A 23359-nucleotide genomic window follows, 5' to 3' on the forward strand; every position below is an offset into this window, starting at 1 on the left:
CTTCAGGGTGGACCTGAACCAGAAGTACTGTGTCTATTGGCTACGACCAAGCGCGCAGTTAACTCCGATAGGTCCAGGAGGGTGTTCGTCCTGGGGAAATGATTTTGAATCCCTGTAGCCCCCCTCCTTTTCTTTGTGTGGTTGGCGCGCTTTCCCTAGGCGTTCGGACGGTTTTGATGCCCGCTGGATTTGTTTGGGTTTTTTTGTTTTTAGTGTGAAAGGGAGGGAGAAAGCATCTTACGTGCCCAGGTTGCAGGACTGATAATCTGGTACACAGCACGCACGAGCTCTTGGCCTTTTTAAAGCACCTTGCAGCCAAGGTGCGCCGCAACGTGCACATGATCTAAAAAGCGTGCCTTCATGGTACTGCCCTACTGGAGACAGTCTTCTGGTGCAGAACCAGAGCCGGGATAAAGATAGTATTTTAACTTCCACCCTGAAGGACTGAACGATTTTGAAAGAAGTTGGGTGAAGTATGTAAGTTAGGCACCTTTAAACAAAACTACCCTGAAGGAATTGTTACTGGGGTAATTGTTGCTGTAATAAACACTAAGTTCTTGAAGGAAAAACAGTGCTGGACTAATGAAAATCAGACGTCGATTCGCATAGAAATGGTACCCCAATGCCTCTCCTTTCTAATTTCCCCTCGGTTGGTTTCAATGGATATCTGTAGGTAAAATGTGCCTTTAAAAGTCTGAATGCGAGTATAAACCAGCGGGATGAGTTTTGTTTGTTTTTTAATTTTGTCTTGAGCAGTCTAACTTTTCTCAGTTCTTGCTTAAATGTTGTCCTTCTCATTCCCTTACACCATTCTCAGGATAAACACCCAAAGAAATTCCAGATGATTTGGAGAAGAAAGTGGATGAATTAGTCCCAATTCCTCTCAGCGGAGTGCTTGTTGGTTATTTTTTCAGTTTCTCGGGTTAGAGACCTTTAAGGGTTTCAAACAAACTCCTCACCACTTTGCCACTACCTCTGCTTCTCCCACGCAGAGACACACCGCTCCTCAATTAGGCTTACATTTTAAATGTAAATATTTAGTATTTTGCATGTTAAGTACTTTAAGGGGAAAGAAAATAGCGATTATCTTCTCGATAAGTGTTTCCTTTGAAATCTTGAAAAGGAAATTTTGTGAAGACGAAAACAGGGAAAGGGAGAGCTTTTGGTATAAATGACTTAGGGCGTGGGGCAGTCAATTCAGCGTTAGTTAAGCTTGTTTTGTTTTCACACAGGCTAAAGGAAGCCAGGATGATATGAAAACAACCAAATGGATTGAGGAACAGTTAAAGGAAGAGTTTTAAAAGGGGTGGGGGGGGGCAGGAGTGGTGGAACAAAAGGGCTAAAAAGAAACCTGAAAGTACATTTTAGTACTAGCTTGAGTAGAAGACCTATGGTTGGTCTCATCCCACCAGCCACAGTAGGGTTTGGAACTCTGGAATGGCATCCCAAAGAGTTCAGGGAAGGCGATTCAGATCTAGGAGCCATACACATATGAATAATAGTTGAGACTATGAGAAAAAAATAATAAGATGCCCACAGAAAATATATTTAAGAGGAAGGCTATCCGGCAAAGGGGAGCAAAATATGATTGAGGGGAAGGAGAGAGGGACTGTCTACCAAAATAATCAAAGAAACTAAGGAACAGGCAGAAAAGAATGAGTTGAGGGGCACCTGGGTGGCTCAGTCAGTTGAGCCCCCGACTTCCACTCAGGTCATGATCTCATGGTCTGTGGGTTTGAGCCCCCTGTCGGGCTCTGTGCTGACAGCTCAGAGTCTGGAGCCTGCTTTGGATTCTGTGTCACCCTCTCTCTCTGCTCTTCCCCCACTTGCGCTTTGTCTCTCTCTGTCTCTCAAAAATAAACATTAAAAAAAAAATGAGGTTGAATTTGAGGGCAGGCGATATATGGAAGCCAAAGCATTTCCAAGAAGAGATGATTATTGAGGTTAAATGGTAGGACTTTTATATCAGAACACAGAATGGGAGAGTATGTTGGAAATAATCAACGTGGGGAAAGGCCATGAATTCGTTTTGCCATTGGATAATAGCTTCAGAAAATACACTGTAGTAAGCATAGACAGGGATCCACCAAAGTGAGCCTTCCCTTCCCCCCCACCATCCCATAATTCCCATCCACCTGTCATCTCTCATGTGCCTTACCTCACCTCTTTCTAGTCTTAATCAAGAAGCCAGGATAAGAAACTGGGCGAAGAAAGAGTCTCCAGAGGATTGGTGCACAGAAGGAAAGGTGTCAGGAAGAGGTTGGATGAAGAACATTACCAGGCTAGTAGATGGGTATATGGAGCTAAATGAAGGATGAAAAAATAAAATAGGGTCAGGAGAAAAGCCAAACTCATGAACTAGGACACGTTTTAAGCTGAAGTAATACGGCAGAGTTTATTTTAAATGGCAGGATGAAAAATGAGGTTAAGTTATCAGAAGGTGGAGGAAAGCAAAGGAGCAAGGACTTGAATGAGAGGGTGGTTGGGACCACTCCTCTAATCCACCAATAAGATGTTCACATCAGGATATTATTTAGCTCAACATGCCTTTAATGTTCAAAAACTAAACTCCCCTTCTGCTGCCGAATATCTTCTGTTGCCCCTCTAGATCCACTCTTCACCCTTCTCCACCCTGCTCTGTAACTCAAAACCCACAGAGTCCTGTGACTTCCTGAGTTTGGTGCATGGGAGAGGGCACTGGCAGAAGATCGGAAGTCTGGAGGACTGTGAGGTTGGAGTATTTATTCAACTTCCTCGGTGGCAGGTTATAAGAGAGCTGAGCCTATTTACCAAAACCCACAGATCCTGTTAGAACTGTGGTGACTACCGTGATGTACCATCCAGATTTTCCTTCAGATACTACACTTGATCTTAGCCAAAAGGCCGAGAAGCGATTAGTTTCCCTCAGGAATGAGCGACTTATTCCCCCTGAATCTTGAGTAAATAAAGCATGGTTGTTCTTTTAAACTATTCAGTTTTGAGGTGATTTGTTACAGTGGATAACTAAGCAAGGGTATATACCCAAGGTCCTGTGCTTAGTAAATTGTGAAGATGAATCTCAAATCCAATTCCTGTGATCAAAATTAAGATATTTTTCCAAAGGTGGCCATTATAATCCTGTTTACTTTTTTTAATATTTATTTTATATTTGAGAGGAGGGGGAGAGGCAGAGAGAGGGAGACAGAGGATCCGAAGCGGGCTTGAATGCGGGAGCCCGAATTCATGGACAGTGAGATCGTGACCTGAGCCAGTCAGACACTTAACCAACTGAGCCACCAGGCGCCCCTATAATCCTGTTTAATTCTCAGATGCACAAAATGTTCTTCTCCCTGAAATATCATTCTTACTCCCTACTGATGCCCAGAATGCTACAAATAGATATTCGATATTATGACCCCTGTTGAGATACAAAAACTCTAGGAGAACTAATAAATAAGCTTGATTATTCTAATAAAACTTAGTTGAAGATATTTATTAGATTTTTTTTAAGAAAAGGGTTTGATTGGCACCATGAATATTATAAAATAATTGAACTACCCTGCATTTTCCAGGTGTTTTCCAATTCCATTCTTTCTTTAATTCGGGATCCTTTTCACCTTAGGGGTTGTTAGTAAACACTGAAGTGGGAAGCATACACATTGTTGTGGTAAAATTTTTATTATGTTGTGTGAAAACCAAATTTGGTGGAATATCTGCAAAAATTTTTAATTCATGGCCGAGATTTTCCAGTCTGAGTCACCTCTTTATATGTTAACATTGTGCAACCTGGTTTTAACATTAGCCAAAGTCAAACAAAATTAGAAGAGTAAGTCTCCCAAATAAATCCGTATTGCAATGGGAAATACAAATGATTGAGAGACTGTAACCTAGGAATTATTGCATCATTGCATTCTCCCAGTAGCACAAATAATAAATAGTTTTCTTTTTTTAATTTTTTTTTTGCATCTATTTATTTTTGAGAAACAGAGTGAGACAAAGCATGAGCGGGGGAGGGGCAGAGAGAGAAGGAGACACAGAATCTGAAGCAGGCTCCAGGCTCTGAGCAAGCGGTAAGCGGTAAGCCTGATGCAGGGCTCGAACCCACAAACTGTGAGATCATGACCTGAGCCGAAGTCAGACGCTCAACCGACTGAGCCACCCAGGGGACCCAATAGTTTTCTTAAAAGAAATTTGTAACCTTGGTAGCGAAATTACTTTCTGGGGCCCCTGGGTGGCTCAGTCGGTTGAGCAGCCGAATTCGGCTCAGGTCATGATCTCATGGTTAGTGGGTTTGAGCCCCGCGTTGGGCTCTGTGCTGACAGCTCAGAGCCTGGAGCCTGCTTCGGATTCTTTTGTTTCCCTTTCTCTCTGCCTCTCCGCTGCTCATGCTCTGTCTCTCTCTGTCTCAAAAATAAATATAAACATTAAAAAGCTTTTTAAAATTACTTTTAAAAGACTAACTTAAACTTCTGGTTAAAAGGAAGATAATTTAGGGGCGCCTGGGAGGCTCAGTTGGTTGGGTACCTGACTTCAGCTCAGGTCATGATCGCACAGTTTGTGAGTTCAAACCCCGCGTCAGGTTCTGTACTAACAGCCTGGAGCCTGCTTCTGATTCTTTGTGTGTGTGTCTCTCTCTCTGCCCCTCCCCTGCTCACACTCTGTCTCTCAAAAATAAACATTAAAAAAAAAAAAAGGAAAAAGAAAAAAAAGGAAGATAATTTAATATACATATTTACTTCCATTTCTTCTCAAACCTTACTAAAATAACTTTAAAAGAATAAGATCTAAACCCAAATTTGTAACTCTGTGTGGTGATGGATGTTAACTAGACATACAGTGAGCATTTCACCATATATACAAATATCCAACCATTATGCTGGGAACCTAAAATTACTATAATGTTACATGTCAATTATATAGCTCAATAAAAAGAAATTTTAAAGACCTAAACCCAAAAGGATAGAGATTGAGCAAAGAGAAGAGAGCTGATGAGAGAGCTCAACAAAATCTTAGCATCTGCAAAGTGATGTACCATTTATTTCAGAAATGCTTCCTTACTCCTGATGTCTGACCTCTTGTGAAAAAAGCTTGGTTAGTATAACTGGGCCTCTCTCAGCCCTTTGTTCATCCAACCTAAGTGGAGTGTTCCACTCTGCTCCTTGCTCTTGGGAGAGGGAGCCTGTTCATCAAAGCACATAATTCTGCTTGGTTTGTCCATACCAAAGTCCACCTCAGTCCAGACTGCCTGGTTCTGGGCACAGTTAGCAGCAGGCCCATTAACTCTCATCCTAAAAAGTACATCTCCTATCTGGCCTCCATCACTTAGTAATACAAGTGATATGTTTGCCTCCATATCTGCCTGTTGCTTTATTTCTCAACTTGTTCAGGACCACTCCACCAAGAAGGAATGCCATTATTGGGATCCCCTCCACCAAGAAGGAATGCCATTATTGGGATCCCCTTCAGAGATCCCTATAAACTAGAGGCAATCATCTTAGAAGAGAGGGAGAAGTTGAAACTTAACTGCTTGCAGGAGATTGAGAGACAAACTGATTTACATTAGAACCACACAAAAATTCTGAATTTGGAAGCACTAAGAACCCCTGAAGATGAGGGGAAGGGTGTGGCTAAAACAGATTTGGTTGAAGTTCACGGTTTTTTGTTTGTTTGGTTTTGTTTTTGAAGCTCATGTTAAAAGCAACTGAATTCCTTCCCAACTCTGAATCACAGAGGTCAAAATAAGGTATTCTAAACTCAGAAACACCTGGTATAACTAAGACCAAGTTAAAATGTAATGAAAATTGGCAGGAAAAGTGAAAAATCTATATTTCAAATAGTGAGAACTCTCCCCCAACAAACCAACCCTTTCTCTCCTCCATTCATCATACAATTGGGTATACCTTCGGGTAAAAAGTTAGAGGTTTCCTCTCTGGAGAAACTAACCAGAAGAGACAAGTCCAGATATACTGACAAAACAGTAGGAAATGGCCAGATACCTGTCCCACCCCCTCATTGTACAGTCTACCAGTCAACAAGCTTCCATACATGGTTACACACACCTTTTAAGTGCCTTGCTCTTTTTTCTTCCTGAGAGAGAGAGAAAGAGCACCAGCACACACAAGTGTGTGAGTGGGGGAGGGGCAGAGGGAGAAGGAGAGAGTCTTAAGCAGGCTCCATGCACAGTGCAGAGCTTGACACAGGGCTTGATCCCACAACGCTGGGATCATGATCTGAACTGGAATCAAGAGTCAGAGGCTCAACAGGCTGAGCCATCCAGGTGCCCCTAAATGCCTCACTCTTAAGTGTAAATAGATAGGTAAAGATAGCCAAATATTTCAGAAAATCCTTTCACATAAAAGCAGAGACCAAAAAAGAACAACAACAAAAACCTAACTGAAGAAAAATAATTCAGAGGAAACAGAGACAAGAAGCAGAAGATAATTTTTAAATTTTTAAAATTTCCCAAATTTTATTATGAACTCATATAAAATATTCCAGATAAATGAGTTTTAACCCTCTTCTCCCTCCTCTTTCTGGTCCTAGTTAATCTGGAAGTAATGATTTGTAACTCTGCTGTTAGTAACTGTGCACAACCCATCACGTAGATTAATCTTCTTTTTTGGTTTGATATTTCAAATACCTTTTGGGAAAAGGCACCTCAAATATTATCATAATCTTGGGGCGCCTGGGTGGCTCAGCCGGTTGAGCATCCTACTTCAGCTCAGGTCATGATCTCACAGTGTGTGAGTTCAAGAGCCCTGCGTCGGGCTCTGTGCGGGACAGCTCGGAGCCTGGAGCCTGGAGCCTGGAGCCTGGAGCCTGGAGCCGACTTGGCATTCTGTGTCTCCCTCTCTCTCTGCCCCTCCCCCACTCATGCTTCCTCTCTCTCTCTCTCTCTCTCTCTCTCTCTCTGTCAAAAATAAATAAACATTAAAAAAATTTTTAGGGGCGCCTGGGTGGCGCAGTCGGTTAAGCGTCCGACTTCAGCCAGGTCACGATCTCGCGGTCCGTGAGTTCGAGCCCCGCGTCAGGCTCTGGGCTGATGGCTCGGAGCCTGGAGCCTGTTTCCGATTCTGTGTCTCCCTCTCTCTGTGGCCCTCCCCCGTTCATGCTCTGTCTCTCTCTGTCCCAAAAATAAATAAACATTGAAAAAAAAAATTAAAAAAAAATTTTTTTTAATAAAAAAAATTATCGTAATCTTGCTCTTGCTCCCTTCAATGGTTATAACCCCTACCCGAGATTCACAGCTTTTCCTCTCCTCACACTCCTCCTCTTTTCCTTCTCCTTATACTTTAATTCATTTTTAAAACATTTTTTTAATGTTTATTTTTGAGAGAGAGAGAGAGAGAGAGCGTGAGCAGGGGAGAGGCAAGAGAGAAGGAGACACAATCTGAAACAGGCTCCAGGCTCTGAGCTGTCAGCACAGAGCCCAATGCGGGGCTTGAACTCACGAGCCATGAGATCATGACCTGAGCTGAGGTTGGAGTTTAACAGACTGAGCCACCCAGGCACCCCCACTTTGATTCTCTCTTAAAGAAACTTCTCACAATTGGCAGCATCCACGATTCCATCTTCTACAGGGTAGTTGCCATCAAGGGTAAACTTCAGAACTTGCTTCTTTTTTTTTTTTTTTGTCCCCCTTCACTGGAAGCTTTTCCACAGGCACCGAGGCGGCAGGAGGCAGAAAGGGAGGTAGGCCTACTATGCAGAGGCAAAAAGCCCACCAAAAAACACAGAGTTTTAAATACAGAGTTTTAAATACAGTTTTAAAAATCAGAGGACAAACGGGTGGTTTCCAGAGGGGAGGTGGGTGGAGGGATGAGTGAAATAGGTGAGGGGAATGAGAAGCACACTTACCTTGACAAGCGCTGAGTAATGTAGAAAATTGTTGAATCACTATATCGTACACCTGCAACTAGTGTGTGATGCTGTATGTTATTTATACATCAATAAAGAGTATGAGATAATAACTATCGGGAGGAAAGGGTAGAAATATGTGTTGGGGAGGGATACTGTGTCAAAGAGGTAAATCCTCCCCTTTTGTAGTTGCAAGTTAATAGATAATAATATCTGTAACTGAAAAATCAAGAAATAGCAGTATAAAACATGTTTTTGAAAATTTGGTGTTTTACCCTCAAAGAAACCACTAACAAGTTGCAGTGATCGTCTTAGGAAATACAAGTTGCGGGGGGGGAGAATAGAGTGTTATATTATGACTTTTATCACTCTATTTGACTTTTTAAACTATGTACCTGTACTACTTTGATACAATTAAAAAATTAAATTTAAAAATAATATGAAGTAAAAAATAATAATATGAAGTAGGGGCGTCTGGGTGACTCAGTCAGTTAACTCTTGAGTCAGTGACTCTTGATTTCCGTTCAGGTCGTGATCTCACAGTTTGTGACTTCCGAGCCCCACATGAGACTCTGCGCTGACAGTGCAGAGTCTGCTTGAGATCCTCTCCTTCTCTCTCTGCCCCTCCACTGCTCTCTCTCTCATTCTCTCTCTCTCAAAATAGATAAATGTTTAAAAAATAATGTGAAGTAGCTAACAACTGACTTGGGGACCTCCTACAAAGATAATAAAATGTATTCAGTGTTTTAGCTATCTTTAAGCCAACGTATGCTTTTCTTATTCTGTGGTAAAAGATTAGAATGTAGGTATATTTTGTTACAGAGAAGTTTAGCATGACAAATCCAAACTTACAGTTACAAGATAAAGAACTTACTTATTCAATGCCCAATGCCTGTTGACAGGATTTTGGTATACTCTTCTGCCTCATGTTTTAATAAGTGTGTCCCTCTACTTATTTCTTAATACAGTTTAGATTTTTGCCAAGGCTGTGTTTGTGTTTCCATTTAACTTTAGTTCAATCACATCAATAGCTTCCACAAAATGCCAAAAGCAAAGTCTTAGTAACCCAAAAGTTTAATGCAATCCTACTGAAATATATTGAAATTTGATAGAAGCTCGGTGACTGGTACAACGTGGTCCATTTAATTCAGGTTTTCTCCTGCTTGGCTATTTGAGCTGTTTTGAAAGTAGTATTTTGCATTAGTATAAATTATTTTGGTGCCATGATTTCTAACAAAATGATGGGTTTACTTTCAGTATGTGTCTTTTTTTGTTGTTGTTTTGCTTTTTTGATTCCTTTTTTGTTTCTTATTCATTGTTTTGGTGCGTCTTTGAAGAGCTTGCTACTAATGTAGACTTTACTAGCCTTTAAACCAAAATTTGCTCCAATTGAACATATTTCTCACTTTATACTGAAAATCCACGAAAAGATGGGATTCATTGTACAAAAATTTAACCATGATACAAGTTAATTTTATCTGTGTAATAGCTAAAAGGTCCTGAAGGAGAGAAAAATACTGCAACTCGTGTATATACCATTGCAGGAGTATGACCTTTATGGAGGGCAATATTACAATACATATAGCAAAAAAACTAAAAAGGTACACAAAACCCAGGGTGCCTGGTGGCTCAGTCAGTTGAGTGTCCGACTTTGGCTCAGGTCATGATCTCACGGTTTGTGGGTTCCAGCCCTGCGTGGGGCTCTGTGCTGACAGCTCAAAGCCTGGAGCCTGCTTCAGATTCTGTCTCCCTCTCTGCCCCTCCCCTACTGGCACTCTGTCTCTCTCTCTCTCTCTCTCTCTCTGTCTCTCTCTCTAAGATAAACATAAAAACATTAAAAAAAATTTTTTTAAAGGTACACACCCCAAATTAAAATGAAATATCACAGGGCGTGTGGGTGGCTGTCTGTTAGCCATCCGACTCTTGATTTCAGCTCAGGTCATGATCTCACAGTTCATGAGTTCGAGACCCACATTAGGCTCAGCGCTGACAAGCATAGAACCTGCTTGGAATTCTCTCTCTCCTCTTTCTCTCTGCCCCTCCCCGCTCTCTCTCTATCTCCTCTCTATTTCTCTCTCAAATAAATAAATAAACTTACAAAAATTATATACATATACATAAATATATATATAATTTATATATACATATAAAACGAGCAAGTGGAGTTTTCACACATTGCTGGTAGGAATGAAAAACAGAATAAGCACCAAGACAGACAGTTTGGCCTTTTCTCACGAAGTTGAACATACACTTACCATTCAACCAAGCACTGGGTGTTCATTCTCACTACTACTCCCACTGAAGAATAAGAAAAAATATGTTCATTCAAAAACCTGTACTCAAATGTTTATAGTGGTTTGATTTGTGGCTGTGAAAAACTAGAAACAGACTACATGGTCTTCAACTGGTAAGTGGGTAAACAAAGTAGAAAAACTCAGCAATAAAATGCAACAAATTTCTGATACGCAACAACATGAATGAATGCTAAGTGAAAGAAGCCAGACTCCAAAGGCTACATACTGTATAATTTAATACATAAGACATTCTGGAGGGAAAGGCAAAATTACAGGATCAGAAAACAGATCAGTAGTTACCAAAGGATGAGTGTGGGAGGAGAAGCTGACTACAAAGGACACAAGAGAATTATGGTGAGGTGGGGGTGATAAACTTCTGTATCTTGACTAAATGACGGTTACATGACTGTATGAATTGGTCAAAACACATAGAACTCTACACTAACAAGAATTATGTATGTGAGTTATAGCTCCATAAACCTAACTTTCAGTAAAGGGTTGAGTTTGAACTTTTTCAAAATAAAAAGTTTTTAAAAAAAGCATCGGCCATCTTGCAATTCTAGGAAACAATAGGACAATGTGTAAATGCGTATGAACGAGGATATTATCATTGAAGTACTGTTAAAGATAAAAACTGGGGGGGGGGGAACTAACAGTCCAAAGGCAGAGGGTTGGTTAAATATATTAGGTTATTTCTATACAACACTATTTCTATACAGTTCTATACAGACAATACTAGGCTGTTTAAATTGATGAGGGGGGGGGGGAGGGAGGGGAGGGTGGGTGATGGGCATTGAGGAGGGTACCTTTTGGGATGAGCACTGGGTGTTGTATGGAAACCAATTTGACAATAAATTTCATATATTGAAAAAAAATAAATTGATGACAGGGAAGGGGAGAGGGAGCTTCTAGTGAACTTCTTTATCTGACTAGGTTCCTTGGGAAGTATAAACATTTCACTATCAGAATATCCAACTATATCTGGTGCTTAGAGTATCTCTAGAAACAAATGTGAGGTCACTATATTCTGCTTAGTTAGAATATTGATAAATATAAGATTAGTAGGGGGAGAAGTGAATCTAAATTGTAATTAGAGAATTTTCTGATAGTCATAATACTTTGAGGCTCTAGTGAATATGAATATATGCTGGGTTTTATATGTGTTCAATAATTTAAAATGTAGGAGTTCTTTTTTTTATTTAAAAAAATTTTTTTACATTTTTATTTATTTTGAGACAAAGAGAGACAGAGCATGCGCATGGGAGGGGCAGAGAGAGAGGGAGACACAGAATCTGAAGCAGGCTCCAGGCTTTGAGCTGTCAGCACAGAGCCCGATGCGGGGCTCAAACTCACAAACTGTGAGATCATGACCTGAGCCAAAGTTGGACGTTCAACCGACTGAGCCACCCAGGTATGCCTAAAATGTAGGAGTTCTTATTTGGTCTCATTCTTTTTGTAACTCAAGAAAGAAACAAGCCATCTAGTAAAGCAGCAAATGCCTCAGAAAAAGAAGGAAGGAAGGAAGGAAGGAAGGAAGGAAGGAAGGAAGGAAGGAAGGAAAGAGGTAAATAGTGTCTGACTCTTAATTTTAGCTCAGGTCATAATCTCGTGTTTAGTGAGTTTGATCCCCATATCCAGGTCTGTGCTGACATCTCGGAGCCTGCTTGAGATTTTGTTTTCCTCTCTCTCTGCTCCTCTTTCGATCGCTCTCTCTCTCTCAAACAAAAGAAAAAAAATTTTTTTTAATTTGTAAGATATTAGAATGTTAACACGATTTTCTCTAATTGAAGAAATTTTTAAGTGATGTTATTTTTTGAATCTTCTCTTTTCCCTAAACCCATCAGATATTACTTGTACAATTAAAAAATAATAATTAAGAGGAAAAGTGACAAACCATTGCTACGATCTGATTTTCTCTACCTTCTAGAGGCAACTCCAAGTATTTCCTTTTTATTTTTTAAAAAAGAGCAAAAAAGTCAATTCTTCCCAATGTGCATGGATTTATAAACAACCTGTGAGAGTGCTACTTAATTAAAATATATGTAATACCTGATATAACAAGTATGTTGGATAGAACAATAGAAAGAATGCAGGATCTATGAGCTCAAAAATAGCTGCATTTCACTTTTGCAAATGCTGCCTTAGAAATGACTTGCAGCTTTGAGGGGCACCTGGGTCGCTCAGTCGGTTGGGCTTCTGACTTCAGCTCAGGTCATGATCTTGCGGTTCAGGTCATGATCTTGCGGTTTGTGAGTTCGAACCCCGCTGTCAGCTCAGAGCCTGGAGCCTGCTTCAGATTCTGTGTCTCCCTCTCTCTCTGCCCCTCCCCTGCTCATGCTCTGTCTCTCTCTGTCTCAAAAATAAATAAAAACATTAAAAAAGAGAGAGTGTGAGGTTCTTGAGGACAGAGATTACCTCCTGTTCATTTTTTTGAGAGAGAGCGCAAGTGAGCATGAGCAGGGGAGAGGGGCAGTGGGGAAGAGAGAGAGCATCTCAACCAGGCTCCATGCTCAGCATAGAGCCCAATGCAGGGCTCGATCCCACAACCCTGGGATCATGACCTGAGCCAAAGTCGAAAGTTGGTTGCTCAACCGACTGAGCCACCCAGGTGCCTCTTGTTAACTCTTTATTTCTAGGGTGTGGTAGGGTGCCTAGCATCTAGAAGTCCTCAATACATAACTGTAAACTAGTGAAGCTATTGTGGCTCATCTCTGTAAAGTTGAATGCAGATAACAACACCAGATGGCTGGAATCCCTACAAAGAATGGCGAACCCCCTACTACCTCCCCTCCTCCAGTTGGTATAGGGTATTGATTCTCAAGTGTGGTGCCTCAGACCACAAGCATCACCTGAGGACCTGCTGTAAATGCAATTCTCTGGACATACTCTAGACCCACAGAATCAGAAACTATGGGAGGGAGGCCCAGAAATCTTCATTTCTCACCAAGCTTTCCAGGTGATTCTGATGCACACTGAGGTTTGAGGACCAGTGGCATTGCAGAAAGTCCAATGGGGCCTGTGCCCTTGCTCTGGTTCAGCTTAGCTGTTGTGTCTAACCATGAGAGAATCCCTAAACCCCTGGAAACTCTGTCTTCACAGGATATAACAAGGGAGTTGGAATGATGCCTGAGAACCCTTCTGGTCTAAAATTCTGTGACTACCAAAGACAGAAAGAAAGTAAACAAATGTTCCAATGACTAGGTTATTCATTCGGTCAGCAAATACCAGGCAGTGATGTGGGCATGGAATCAACGCAGGACACAAAATTACTCCTTTTTCATTACAGTTGCGAGATTTGAGACTACAAACTTACCTGTCTTCCGTTTACAATAGTCTCAGAGTGCATTTGTCATGCAGTGTAAACTGGAAAACTAAGAAAATGATCCAGAGTTCTGATCAACCCTCCCCCAAATTACTTTGACTCTAATTTTTTTTTTCACTTTGACTTTAATTCTTGAAAGCACTAATATGTTAGGAGACAAGCGTGTGATAATAAATGTGATTATCAAATTAGAATACCTCTGGGTCTATATTACTTCATGGTACAAGGTTGCTTGCTCTTTTAGAAAACCGAATTCCATCTAATTCTGTCTCCTCATTGATTCTCTCTTCTTGGTAATTAGTTATCACCTGTATGCTTGACTAAGTTCCTGGGTTGGTCATTCTCTTTTCCTTTTGATCTGTCTCCCTCCCACATTGAACTGTAAGGTATTTTAGACTATTTAGGACATTTGTGGATTTTAAATGTCCAAATGTCCTTTTCATGTATGTTTGTATTTATTTATTTAATTTATTTATAGAGAGCATAAGGAAGAGGGGCAGTGGGAGAGAGAGAGAGAGCTCAACCAACTGAGCCGCTTAGGCACCCCTAAATATCCTTTTTAAAAGGACCTCTTAATGGGGCACCTGGCTATCTCAGGTCAGGAAAGCATGCGACTCTTGATTTCGGGGGTCATAAATTTGAGACCAAGTAGGGTGTAGAGATTATTTAAATTTAAAAAATAATAAAATTTAAAGGACCTTTTAAGAAAAAACAAACCAAAAAGTCACCACGCTTGGACACTTGATTCACTGACCTGTTTACATTTCGCTGCATTTGAAAGGACAGGAGATGGCGCCAGAAGGCAGTGGCAAGCGTTAGATTTAGCCCACCCCACCGCTTCCCCGGGTGAGGAATGAGCTGGAGAGAGAAGTGGGAATTAAAGGTGTCAGAGTTTAGTAGCTACTGAGGTGAAGGGAATGTGGGGTGGGGTGGATTTTGTTTTGTTTTAACATAAGGGTCCTCTTGACACTTACTCCAAATTAGCTTAGTGACAACAGAAATATCCATAGTACAGCCAAAGATCAAAATAAAGGCAAGTCCCTGGAGGACGGTGTTTGCCTAGAAAACAAGGCCTTTGTCTATGTGGGAAGCACAAGAGCCTGGAAAGGCTGCTCACTCAAGTCAGAAGGTGCTGATTTGGGACTAAGACGTTTTTGTGAAACAATGTTTATTTCTGTAGGCAAAATCCCAAATCCCCCCAAGCAGTGAAACACTTCCCTGAAGCAATCACACACCCATTTTAAATTAAAAATTTTTAAATGAGGGGCACCTGGATGGCTCAGTCAGTTAAGTGTCCGACTTTGGCTCAGGGCATGATCTCAGGGTTCATGAGTTCGAGCCCCGCATCAGGCTCGTTGCTGCCAGCTCGAGCGCACTTCAGATTCTCTGTCCCCCTCTCTCTCTGCCCCTGCTCTGCTCGCATGCTCTCTCTCAAAATATAAAGATGTAAAAAAATGCTTTTAATAAAAAAAATTCATAAGACAACCAGGAGGTGGCGCAGGGCAAGACACACTATCGGCCTTGGGAGGCTGAATCACGCTGGAAGGGAACTCTGTCCTGGCAGAGGTCATTCTGTCTAGGCCTGTTCTTTCCTACCATGCAGTACATGTCTCTGCTTTTCTTCTTTTTTCTGTTCCTCTATGTTAACTATCTTGATTCCCAGGAAGTCTAGTTTATACTTTACGCTTTTTCTTCTTCTTAGAGGAAATGAGTGGGGCTTTGGGGGAACCTCAAAACATAAAACGCTCCTGTGAGGGAAAAATAATTGAGGGTGATGAGAAAATTCAAAGGAAATGACATCTGCAAAAACAGTTTTGCTTTGCAGATCAATCACAGGGGACAGAAAGGCACGTGGCTCCTGCCTCGGCAGGCTCTGATGATCCAGCACATGCATTATTCTGATCGTTTGGCTCTTATCCTGCTCCCTTATTTAGTTCCTGCTCCCTTTGTTTTGGCTTTTTCTTGCTCCTTGGCAGGAGCGATGAAAGCAGAGGGAGTTCAAATGGGTGCATCCTCAGAGCTGGGGACTCTGGTGAAGGGCATGGAGGAGAAAGAGGTGTGAGTGTCTGGCTCGAAATTATCTGTGCGTTTCACATTCTCTAATGAGGGATTTAGGATGTACATTCCAATCGGGATTTCCAGTCCCATGAGGAAACAAGCACCAGCCCACATTCCTGAGACCCAGCAGCCTCTGTGCTCTACTCATCCAGCTCCCCCCTGTAGCAGATTTCACTCAGTCCCACAAGTCCTGCCACAGCCCTTTGTTGGGCTGGAGGGAAGACCCTGGGCCCCTCTTCCAACTAGATCACATGGTTTCTCTCTGCTCCCTCCCCTCCCTTTCTCTGGAGTCTTTTTTTTTTTTTTTTAGGGTGGTAATGATTGTTTCTGAGGTCTCCCCACCTCTCCTCCTGCCCTGGCCTCCCTGCCAGGGGTCAGTGTCCTCTTCAATGACAAAAGCCGTCCTAGATCTGGGCTCCCTGGGGAGGGAGGTGGCTGGGTCTGGCAGTTGGAGCCGCTGTCTCTCCATGGTGCTGCTGCAGCCCCTCCCCCGCTGGGCACACAAATGGGCTTTATACAGCAAACAAAACCACCCCCCCCACCCGGCCACACAGGCACGTGGACCCAGGCCTCACCGTGGGAAGGGGGTGGTGACAGGCACAAGAGAAAGAGATCGCTCCAAACAAGTTCTCTTGCCTCACTTCTCTTCTTTATTTTCCACAAGCCAGGTTTTAGCCCTTGACTTCCTACCCTCCACCTGCACCCTGAGTCCCCAACTCCTTCTGGTCACCTATCTCCAAACTCTGGACTCAGCTCAAATTCTGCAGGGGACTGGGAACAGGTCTTCCCACCCTGCCCTATGCCACCCAGGGAGTCGCTCCTCGGAGAAGCCAGATGGGAAATGAGAACCCAGGGTCCCCCTAAAGGGGCTGGATTGGACCCCCAAGCCCTCCTTCCAAGCCCCAGCCCGCTCCAAGGGACACCTATCTGGACAGTGCCCATAAGAAGAGCAGAGGAAGGAAGAGCTCACCCCAGCTGGGCTCCTGAGCCAGGGCCAGGGCTCCCGTGAAGCCACTACCCGCTCCAGCTCCGAGCAGGGCCATCCTGCATGCCTAATCGGCTATTTAAGGAGCTGTTCGCCAGCAACCCGGCAGCACCCCCCCACCACGTACACCCGTCCAGAGCCACCTTAAAAGCGGGAGGCAATTGTGAAGTCGCTGGCCAGCAAGTGGAGTGAAGACTGTAGAGGTAGATTTAAAAAAGAGAGGCGGCGAGAGATTTGTCCTGGGGACCCAAAACCCTACGGTACCCTACTGAAAACCAAATCCCCTGGAAGCCCACAGAGACCCAGAGAACGCAAGCAAAAAAGAGATAAATACATCCAGCTCAGCTCCAAGAAACTCCTCTCTCTCTCTGTCCCTCCCCACTTCCTTCTCTCTCCCTCCCTTCCTCCGTCTCCCTTTCTCTCTCTCTCTCTCTCTCTCTCTCTCTCTCTCTCTCTCTGTTTCTACCTCTCTCTCCCTCTCCCCCCCACCTTTCTCTGCCAACCCTAGCCCTCTAGTCCCCAAACTCCCAGTACCTGCTTCTTCTGGGGATACCATGTTGTTCTTCACTCTCCTGCTGGAGGTGATTTGGATCCTGGCTGCAGATGGGGGTAGGTACATCTGGATGTCTGTGTGTCTGTCTGTGCTGGTGTCCACGTGCCGCCAGGCTCGCTTAATGGGGGAAGGGAAGAAATGTAAAAGGAAGCCTAAGGGGCTAGTATAATAGGCTCGGGATGGGGGGAAGCGAGAGGAGTGGGGAGAAGGGCACTTTCCATCTCCCCCCTTTGCCTGTACAGCCCTGCAGTTAGTGGGGATGGGGGGGAAGGGTTGGGGAGCTAGCTGGGGAGCATAATGTATACATACATTGCGCGAATCTCCTTACAATCTACGGATTCTCTCCGGAGCTCTTTGCCCCGCTGCCCTAGTCCCAGGCAACCCTCCTGGCCTCATCTATTTCAGAACTCCCCCAATTAGGGAGCCAAGGAGGCAGAGAGTGAAAAGATAAAGGACTGATGGGGGTTGGGGGCATATCTCTAACACTTACTCATTAACTCAGATGCTTATCCCCAACTATGAACCTCATGGCCAATGTCCCCTCCTGATTCTATGGGGCGACTGGTTTCCCAGTTTCTCCCTGAAAGCAGTAGCAATAATAAAGGCTGTTGACCCTTTACAGTTTGCAAAGGACTTTCAGAGGCTCCCAGGAGATGAGAGGACTTTTGGGAGAACAGGCCTAGGTGCTTCCAAGAGTGTCCTCAGGACCCCTACCCCTCATTTTTGTGTTTGCTTTGCCATATGCCTATGCTATGTATGCCTACCTCAGTATCCAGGACATAGTAGGTGTGTAATTAAGATCCCTTGGAAGAGCAAGGGGTGGGGGGGAGTGTCTAGAGAGCAGAAGGAAAATGCAGGGAGGGTGACAGGGTGAGGAGCCAGCCAAAAGGAGGGCTGGAAAGTGCATCTGAGGGAAAGAAAAAAATAGGGAAAAGGAAAAAGAGGTGAAGAATTAGCAAGTTGAGGATTTGGTGGGAGGGGAAGGGCAAGGCTACTGGCCCAGCACAGAACCAGGGAATTCAAGTTGTCTGAGTGTCCCAAGGAGCTGGTGAGACGTTGCTTTCCGCCCTTCCTTGGGCTGCTTTTCGGAGTTGTCTGAACCAAGGGATGGGCCAGAATGAGAGCCCGAGGATGAGATCAAGGATATCTCAGAAGTCTGAAGAATTTAAAGGGATAAGAGAGAGAGAGGAAGGAATTTAGAATTTTTTTCCAGAGTTTGAATTTGAAGTAGCAATTTGAATAATGCAGAGAAAACCTGAAGGAAGGCCTTCTCTCTCCCCTTCAAGCGGTTTGGTCCTGGGTGAGGCTGGACCATCAGACCCCCAGCCTTTCAGCCTGAGACAGGATTACACGAGAGCCTGGCATGTGACCCAGCTGGCAGCTCTCTTTTCCACATACAATGCTTCGTTTTCAGTCTGTCTCTGCCAGCCTGGCTGCCTGTGCCCACCCACCACCCTCAGTGTGGCCTGGACCCTGCCCTGACTCCTGCCTTCCCTAGCTAGCCATCTAGGGATCTAGGGAGCAGAGGCTCCTGGCAATGGGGAAAGTTTCCTTCAGAGCTACCGGGACCAAAGGAAGAACTTGAATGTTATTTCACAGCCAAGGGCCTCAACGTGTGCAATGCTTCAAAGCAAATGAATAATGTCCCTTCTCCCCTCAGTAGCAGCACCCCCCCCCCAACAACTGCAACCTTTTTTCCCCTCCCCTTGTTCTAGTCCCTTGCCTCCAAGCCCTCTGTCCACACCCTCACCTCACCCCAATCTTCTAAGCGTGGGACTGGCTTGGCCCAGGCTCAGAAAAGTGAGGGTGGGGGCAGGGTGCCCATTCGGGTCCAGGTTAATTTTAGGCTCTGGGCTCGATCTACGTGTTTCTCCTCTCCCTGCACTCAGCACGCACCCTTACAGCCCGGCTGGTGATTTTAAATAGGCCCCCCGACCTTTCCACCGAGGTGTCGGGTTTCAGGGCTTCCTCTGGGAAGTGCTCCGGGCGGAGGGCGGAGAAAGAGCGGCGGGAGGTGGGGAGGGAGGGGAGCGGGGAGGACGCGGCCCCGGCTGAGCGGTCTGCAGCCCCGCTTTCTCTGCCTTGCAGGTCAGCACTGGACATATGAGGGTGAGAGCAGAGCCCAAAGCCCACCGCCATCCCTTTCACACTGGGACCTCTTCACCTGCCAGGAAGACTTATGTCGAGTGTGTGGGGAGTTCGTTCCCTTTAGTTTCTCAGCCCAGCTCCTCCGAGCCCCCACCCCCACCCCCGGCCCTTGTTTTCCGGGTCGGACTCCCAGACCCGATTCTAACTGCCGGATCCCGTACCTCCTGATTCAGAAAGGCTGGGAAACCGGGTAGGGAAAGGAACACTGAGCCTAGCTGCCAATTTACTTCCTGGCTCTCTTTCCGACCTCATTGATCCTACCTGCATCTGAAATTGGGACGGAGCCTGAGGTCAGGGGTGAGGAAGAGGCTGGCAGCATAGTTTGTGACCCTGGTGGAGGTGGATTTCATCCCTTTGAACTTCTGACTAACGACTGAATTCCAGAGTCAAATGCAAGGTCCAGTGTGAGAGCAAGAAATGAATTGTGGGAAGTCAACCGAAAGAATGGTATCCCCACTTATTAGGGGCCCCCACGGAGACTTGCTCTTTCGAGGATCATTTTATTTCCCGGGCCATCCTGTTTCTGCTCTAGCCCCACCTCTCCAGGCACGCAGGCTTTCCATCCACCCCCTTTTCCTCCCATTCAGCTTTCTGGTCCCCAAACTGCTGGTAAGTAAAAGCCTCCGCTCTCCACCTATCAGGAGAGCTGGGGAGTCATCACAGCCTGGGGGCAGGGGAAGCGTGCTGCAGCCTCAAGTCTAGCAGGGACTCCTGCCTCACCTAGCCTTGCACAACTGGCTAGGTTGCCTGGGTTGGTAGGGGAGGGTTCCAGAAGGGTGGTTGGGGCTTGGAGAGCAGGACAAATGTCTCTGGTAATCCCCACCAGGCCCACATGGTCAAGACCATTGGCCAGCCTCTTACCCTGACTGTGGAAGCAATGCCCAGTCTCCCATCAATATCCAGACAGACAGTGTGACTTTTGACCCTGAGCTGCCCACTCTGCAGCCCCATGGATATGACCAGCCTGGCACTGAGCCCTTGGACCTGCACAATAATGGCCACACAGGTAAAAACCCAGGCTCCAAGGAGGTGTAAACTCCAGTTCCAATCTTAGGAGTCAGGAGAAAGATGCATTCTAACTTCCAAATTCTTAGAAGGCTTCATCTATAAATTTGGAGATGTGACAGTGGTGATGAGACTCCTACAGCCTCATCAAGGGTGGGGAGTGAATGTCTACATTCAAGCTCTAAGGATGGATTGGTATCATAGCATGAATTGGATCCTCATTGAAAAAGGGGGACATATGCTAGAAAAGCAGAACTAGGTGCTACTGGGGGACGGAGGCAGAAAAGGCTGGCCAGGTCTCCCAAGGAGCAGTGGCAATGGGAATGTATCCGCATTCCTCCACCAACCCTGACCTTCTCTCTTTTCCTCACAGTGCAACTCTCTCTACCCCCTACCATGTATCTGGAGGGATTTCCCCGAAAATATGTAGCTGCCCAGCTCCACCTGCACTGGGGTGAGACAGGATCCCTGGGGGGATCAGAGCACCAGATCAACAGTGAAGCCACAGCTGCAGAGGTACCGGGGAACAAAGCTTGGGCTAGGACACAGGGACAGGCATGGTCGGTGCCCAGGAAAGGAAGGATCTGGAAACTGGGAAAAGTCATACTTGGGGGATAAGGCCAACCTTTGTGGGAAAGTTTTAGGGCATACTGGAGGTGGTGGTGGTGGTGACAGCGGCGGCTAGGGTCAAAGCCTTTAGGAAGGGGTAGTGGAGAAACATTAAGTGATTTAATTCCCTTCCCCCCCCCCGCCCCTCAGCTCCACATTGTACATTATGATTCAGATTCCTATGGCAGCTTGAGTGAGGCCGCTCCAATGCCTCAGGGCCTGGCTGTCTTGGGCATTCTCATTGAGGTGAGTGGCCCTCAGTCTCCCCCAGGGCTCTCTCCACTCCCTCTGCACCCCTTAGTCCTATTCTGCCCATGTCTGTTGCTCTCCCTCCCTAGGCTAGTCAGCAACCCACTGTGACCATTTGTTCTGTATGTGAACATCTTACTCCAAATGTGGACCTATTCCAAACTCTCCCTTTCCAGGTGGGTGAGACTAAGAATCCAGCTTATGAACACATTCTGAGTCACTTGCATGAAATTAGGAATAAAGGTGAGCCTGTGAGATTAGACTTCAGGGACACTTCCCCAAAAAGGCCAGCAAGGCCTGGGATGACAGTGAGTTAGGAACCAGGGGGTGTCACCTCTGGGAGCCCTATCTAGGTAAGCTGGGGGCCAGCGAGGAGGAGAGCAGTCCTAGCCTGTTCTCCTCCAGATCAGAAGACCTCAGTGCCTCCCTTCAACGTGGGAGAGCTGCTCCCCCAGCGGCTGGACCAGTTCTTCCGCTACAACGGCTCACTCACCACCCCACCCTGCTACCAGAGTGTGCTCTGGACAGTATTCAACCGAAAGGCTCAGATTTCCATGGGACAGGTGAGTGGTGAAGAGGTGAGGCAGGGGGCGCCTGGGTGGCTCAGTCAGTTTAAGTGTCCAACTTCGGCTCAGGTCATGATCTTGCGGTTTGTGAGTTTGAGCCCCGCCTCGGGCTCTGTGCTGACAGCTCAGAGCCTGGAGCCTGCTTCAGAGTCTGTGTCTCCCTCTCCCTCTGCTGCTCCCCTACTCACGCTGACTCTCTCAATAATAAATAAACGTTAAAAAAAAAAAAAAAAAAAAGAGGTGAGGCAGCAGAGACCTAGTGGTAACCTCAGACCCTCTCCCACTCCCCAAAGTGAGTGACACTTCTCCCCTAATCCCACTCTTCTGCTCCTCAGCTGGAAGAGCTTCAGGAGACATTGTTCTCCACAGAAGAGGAGCCCTCGAGGCCCCTGGTACGGAACTACCGAGCCCCCCAGCCTCTCAATCAGCGGACAGTCTTTACTTCTTTCATCCAAGGTGACTATACAGGGCTTGGAAATGAGATGGGAAACTGGGGGACTCCGTGCCAAGAACTTAGGGAGTCCCTGGGAACAAAAGGAAGGATAGGAGGGGAAGCAGTTTCTAGGACTTGCTTAGACTGGGAATGCTTCTACCCCTGAGTGCCAGGTGATCTCCCCGGCAAATAGAGGTAGAGTGCTGTTCCCCACTGGGATGGGGAGCTCAGGTCACACTGACCCAAGTCTTCTTCCCTTACAGTGGGATCCGTGTATACCACAGGTAAGCCGGCCCCGCCCAGGTATGAAGAGAGGGAGGCCTGCTCCACAAAGAGGGAGGGAAAGGCTCAGTATCTGTGGGAGTTCTAGAATGAATGACACTTTCCATCTTCCTCCCAGGCGAAATGCTGAGTCTAGGAGTGGGAATCTTGGTCTGCTGTCTCTGCCTTCTGCTGGCTGTTTATTTCATCGCTAGAAAGATTCGGTGAGGTCCTACTTTCCATTTCTTCGGTCCTTTCTTTTCTACCGGAAAGCACTCTATTCCACCTCTAATCTGTTTCACCTAGGACACTAGTCATTTCCATGAACTATTCCCCCTTCCAGGAAGAAGAGGCTAGGAAACCGGAAAAGCGTGGTCTTCACCTCAGCACGAGCCACAGAGGCATAGACTCCTTCTCGGACATCATGGATGCCTTCCCCTCATGCCAATCAGGGAGCTTCTAAAATGAGGGGCAGGGACTGGCCAGAAAATACTGTAGAAGTAGTGGGCAGACACCCCTCTTTCCTCCAGACAGCCCCTCCCGAGAGGCATGGACAGGCTCTCTTTCAAGGAGTAACAGCAGAGCCCACGGCCTCTCAAATCATATAGATCAGGACCATCCCCACATTGACAACGCAGAGGGCAAATTGTGTTTATTAGCAGGGGAAGTTGGGGATGCGCCCCAAAGTCCTCTATCCCCTTGCCTTTATGTCCCTTTCCCTACATGTCGTGCAGATTCTCCCCTTAGGAAAAAGAGTTACTGCTGTTGGGGTTATATTTTTTTGCTCAATATATCTGGAAATTAAAGTTTCTAACCCCACCCCTGGCCTTACCTTTGGGGCTCTTGAGAGGAGTTCCTTAATCCCTCAGGTGGCAGAGGTGTGCAAAGGACAGGGGAAAAGAAGCAGGGGTGAAAAACTCTTTTTACCCCAGTCCTGCGAAGGGAGGTCCACTTCTGGAAAATGCTTAACCCAAAGTTTCTGACATATGAGACCACCAGCCCAGGTTTTTACCCTTGTACCAAAGCCATGCTGGAGGGGA

The 23359-nt window shown here is 45.4% G+C and overlaps 1 protein-coding gene and 1 non-coding gene across 3 annotated transcripts; one reads left to right on the plus strand and one right to left on the minus strand.

The window, feature by feature from the left end:
• Positions 1–2711: 2711 nt before the first annotated feature.
• Positions 2712–2895, minus strand: LOC115522456. The gene has a single exon (XR_003971388.1). It is a non-coding gene; the product is annotated as a U2 spliceosomal RNA (small nuclear RNA).
• Positions 2896–16132: 13237 nt separating this feature from the next.
• CA14 (carbonic anhydrase 14) lies at positions 16133–23128 on the plus strand. 2 transcript variants are annotated; one of them, XM_030324240.1, is made up of 12 exons: positions 16133–16698; positions 17004–17104; positions 19137–19157; positions 20023–20202; positions 20575–20717; positions 20961–21056; positions 21236–21302; positions 21465–21622; positions 21961–22081; positions 22322–22342; positions 22459–22543; positions 22663–23128. In XM_030324240.1, the coding sequence occupies exons 2-12, from the start codon at positions 17050–17052 to the stop codon at positions 22724–22726; spliced, it is 1011 nt and encodes a 336-aa protein (XP_030180100.1). In that variant the 5' UTR covers positions 16133–16698; positions 17004–17049; the 3' UTR covers positions 22727–23128. The 2 variants fall into 2 exon arrangements, with proteins under 2 accessions (XP_030180100.1, XP_030180101.1); XM_030324241.1 differs by lacking the exon at positions 16133–16698 and having other exon boundaries at positions 16955–17104.
• Positions 23129–23359: the final 231 nt, after the last annotated feature.

The sequence above is a fragment of the Lynx canadensis genome, chromosome C1 (genome assembly GCF_007474595.2).
Source record: "Lynx canadensis isolate LIC74 chromosome C1, mLynCan4.pri.v2, whole genome shotgun sequence".
Taxonomy (NCBI): domain Eukaryota; kingdom Metazoa; phylum Chordata; class Mammalia; order Carnivora; family Felidae; genus Lynx; species Lynx canadensis.

Bases quoted from the DNA above. Each gene is read 5' to 3' on its own strand.
- CA14 (XM_030324240.1), top strand. From the start codon at position 17,050: ATGTTGTTCTTCACTCTCCTGCTGGAGGTGATTTGGATCCTGGCTGCA. The intron at 20,718-20,960 runs GTACCGGGGAAC...CCCGCCCCTCAG, and splicing joins GTGAAGCCACAGCTGCAGAG to CTCCACATTGTACATTATGA. The intron at 22,343-22,458 runs GTAAGCCGGCCC...TCTTCCTCCCAG, and splicing joins GGGATCCGTGTATACCACAG to GCGAAATGCTGAGTCTAGGA.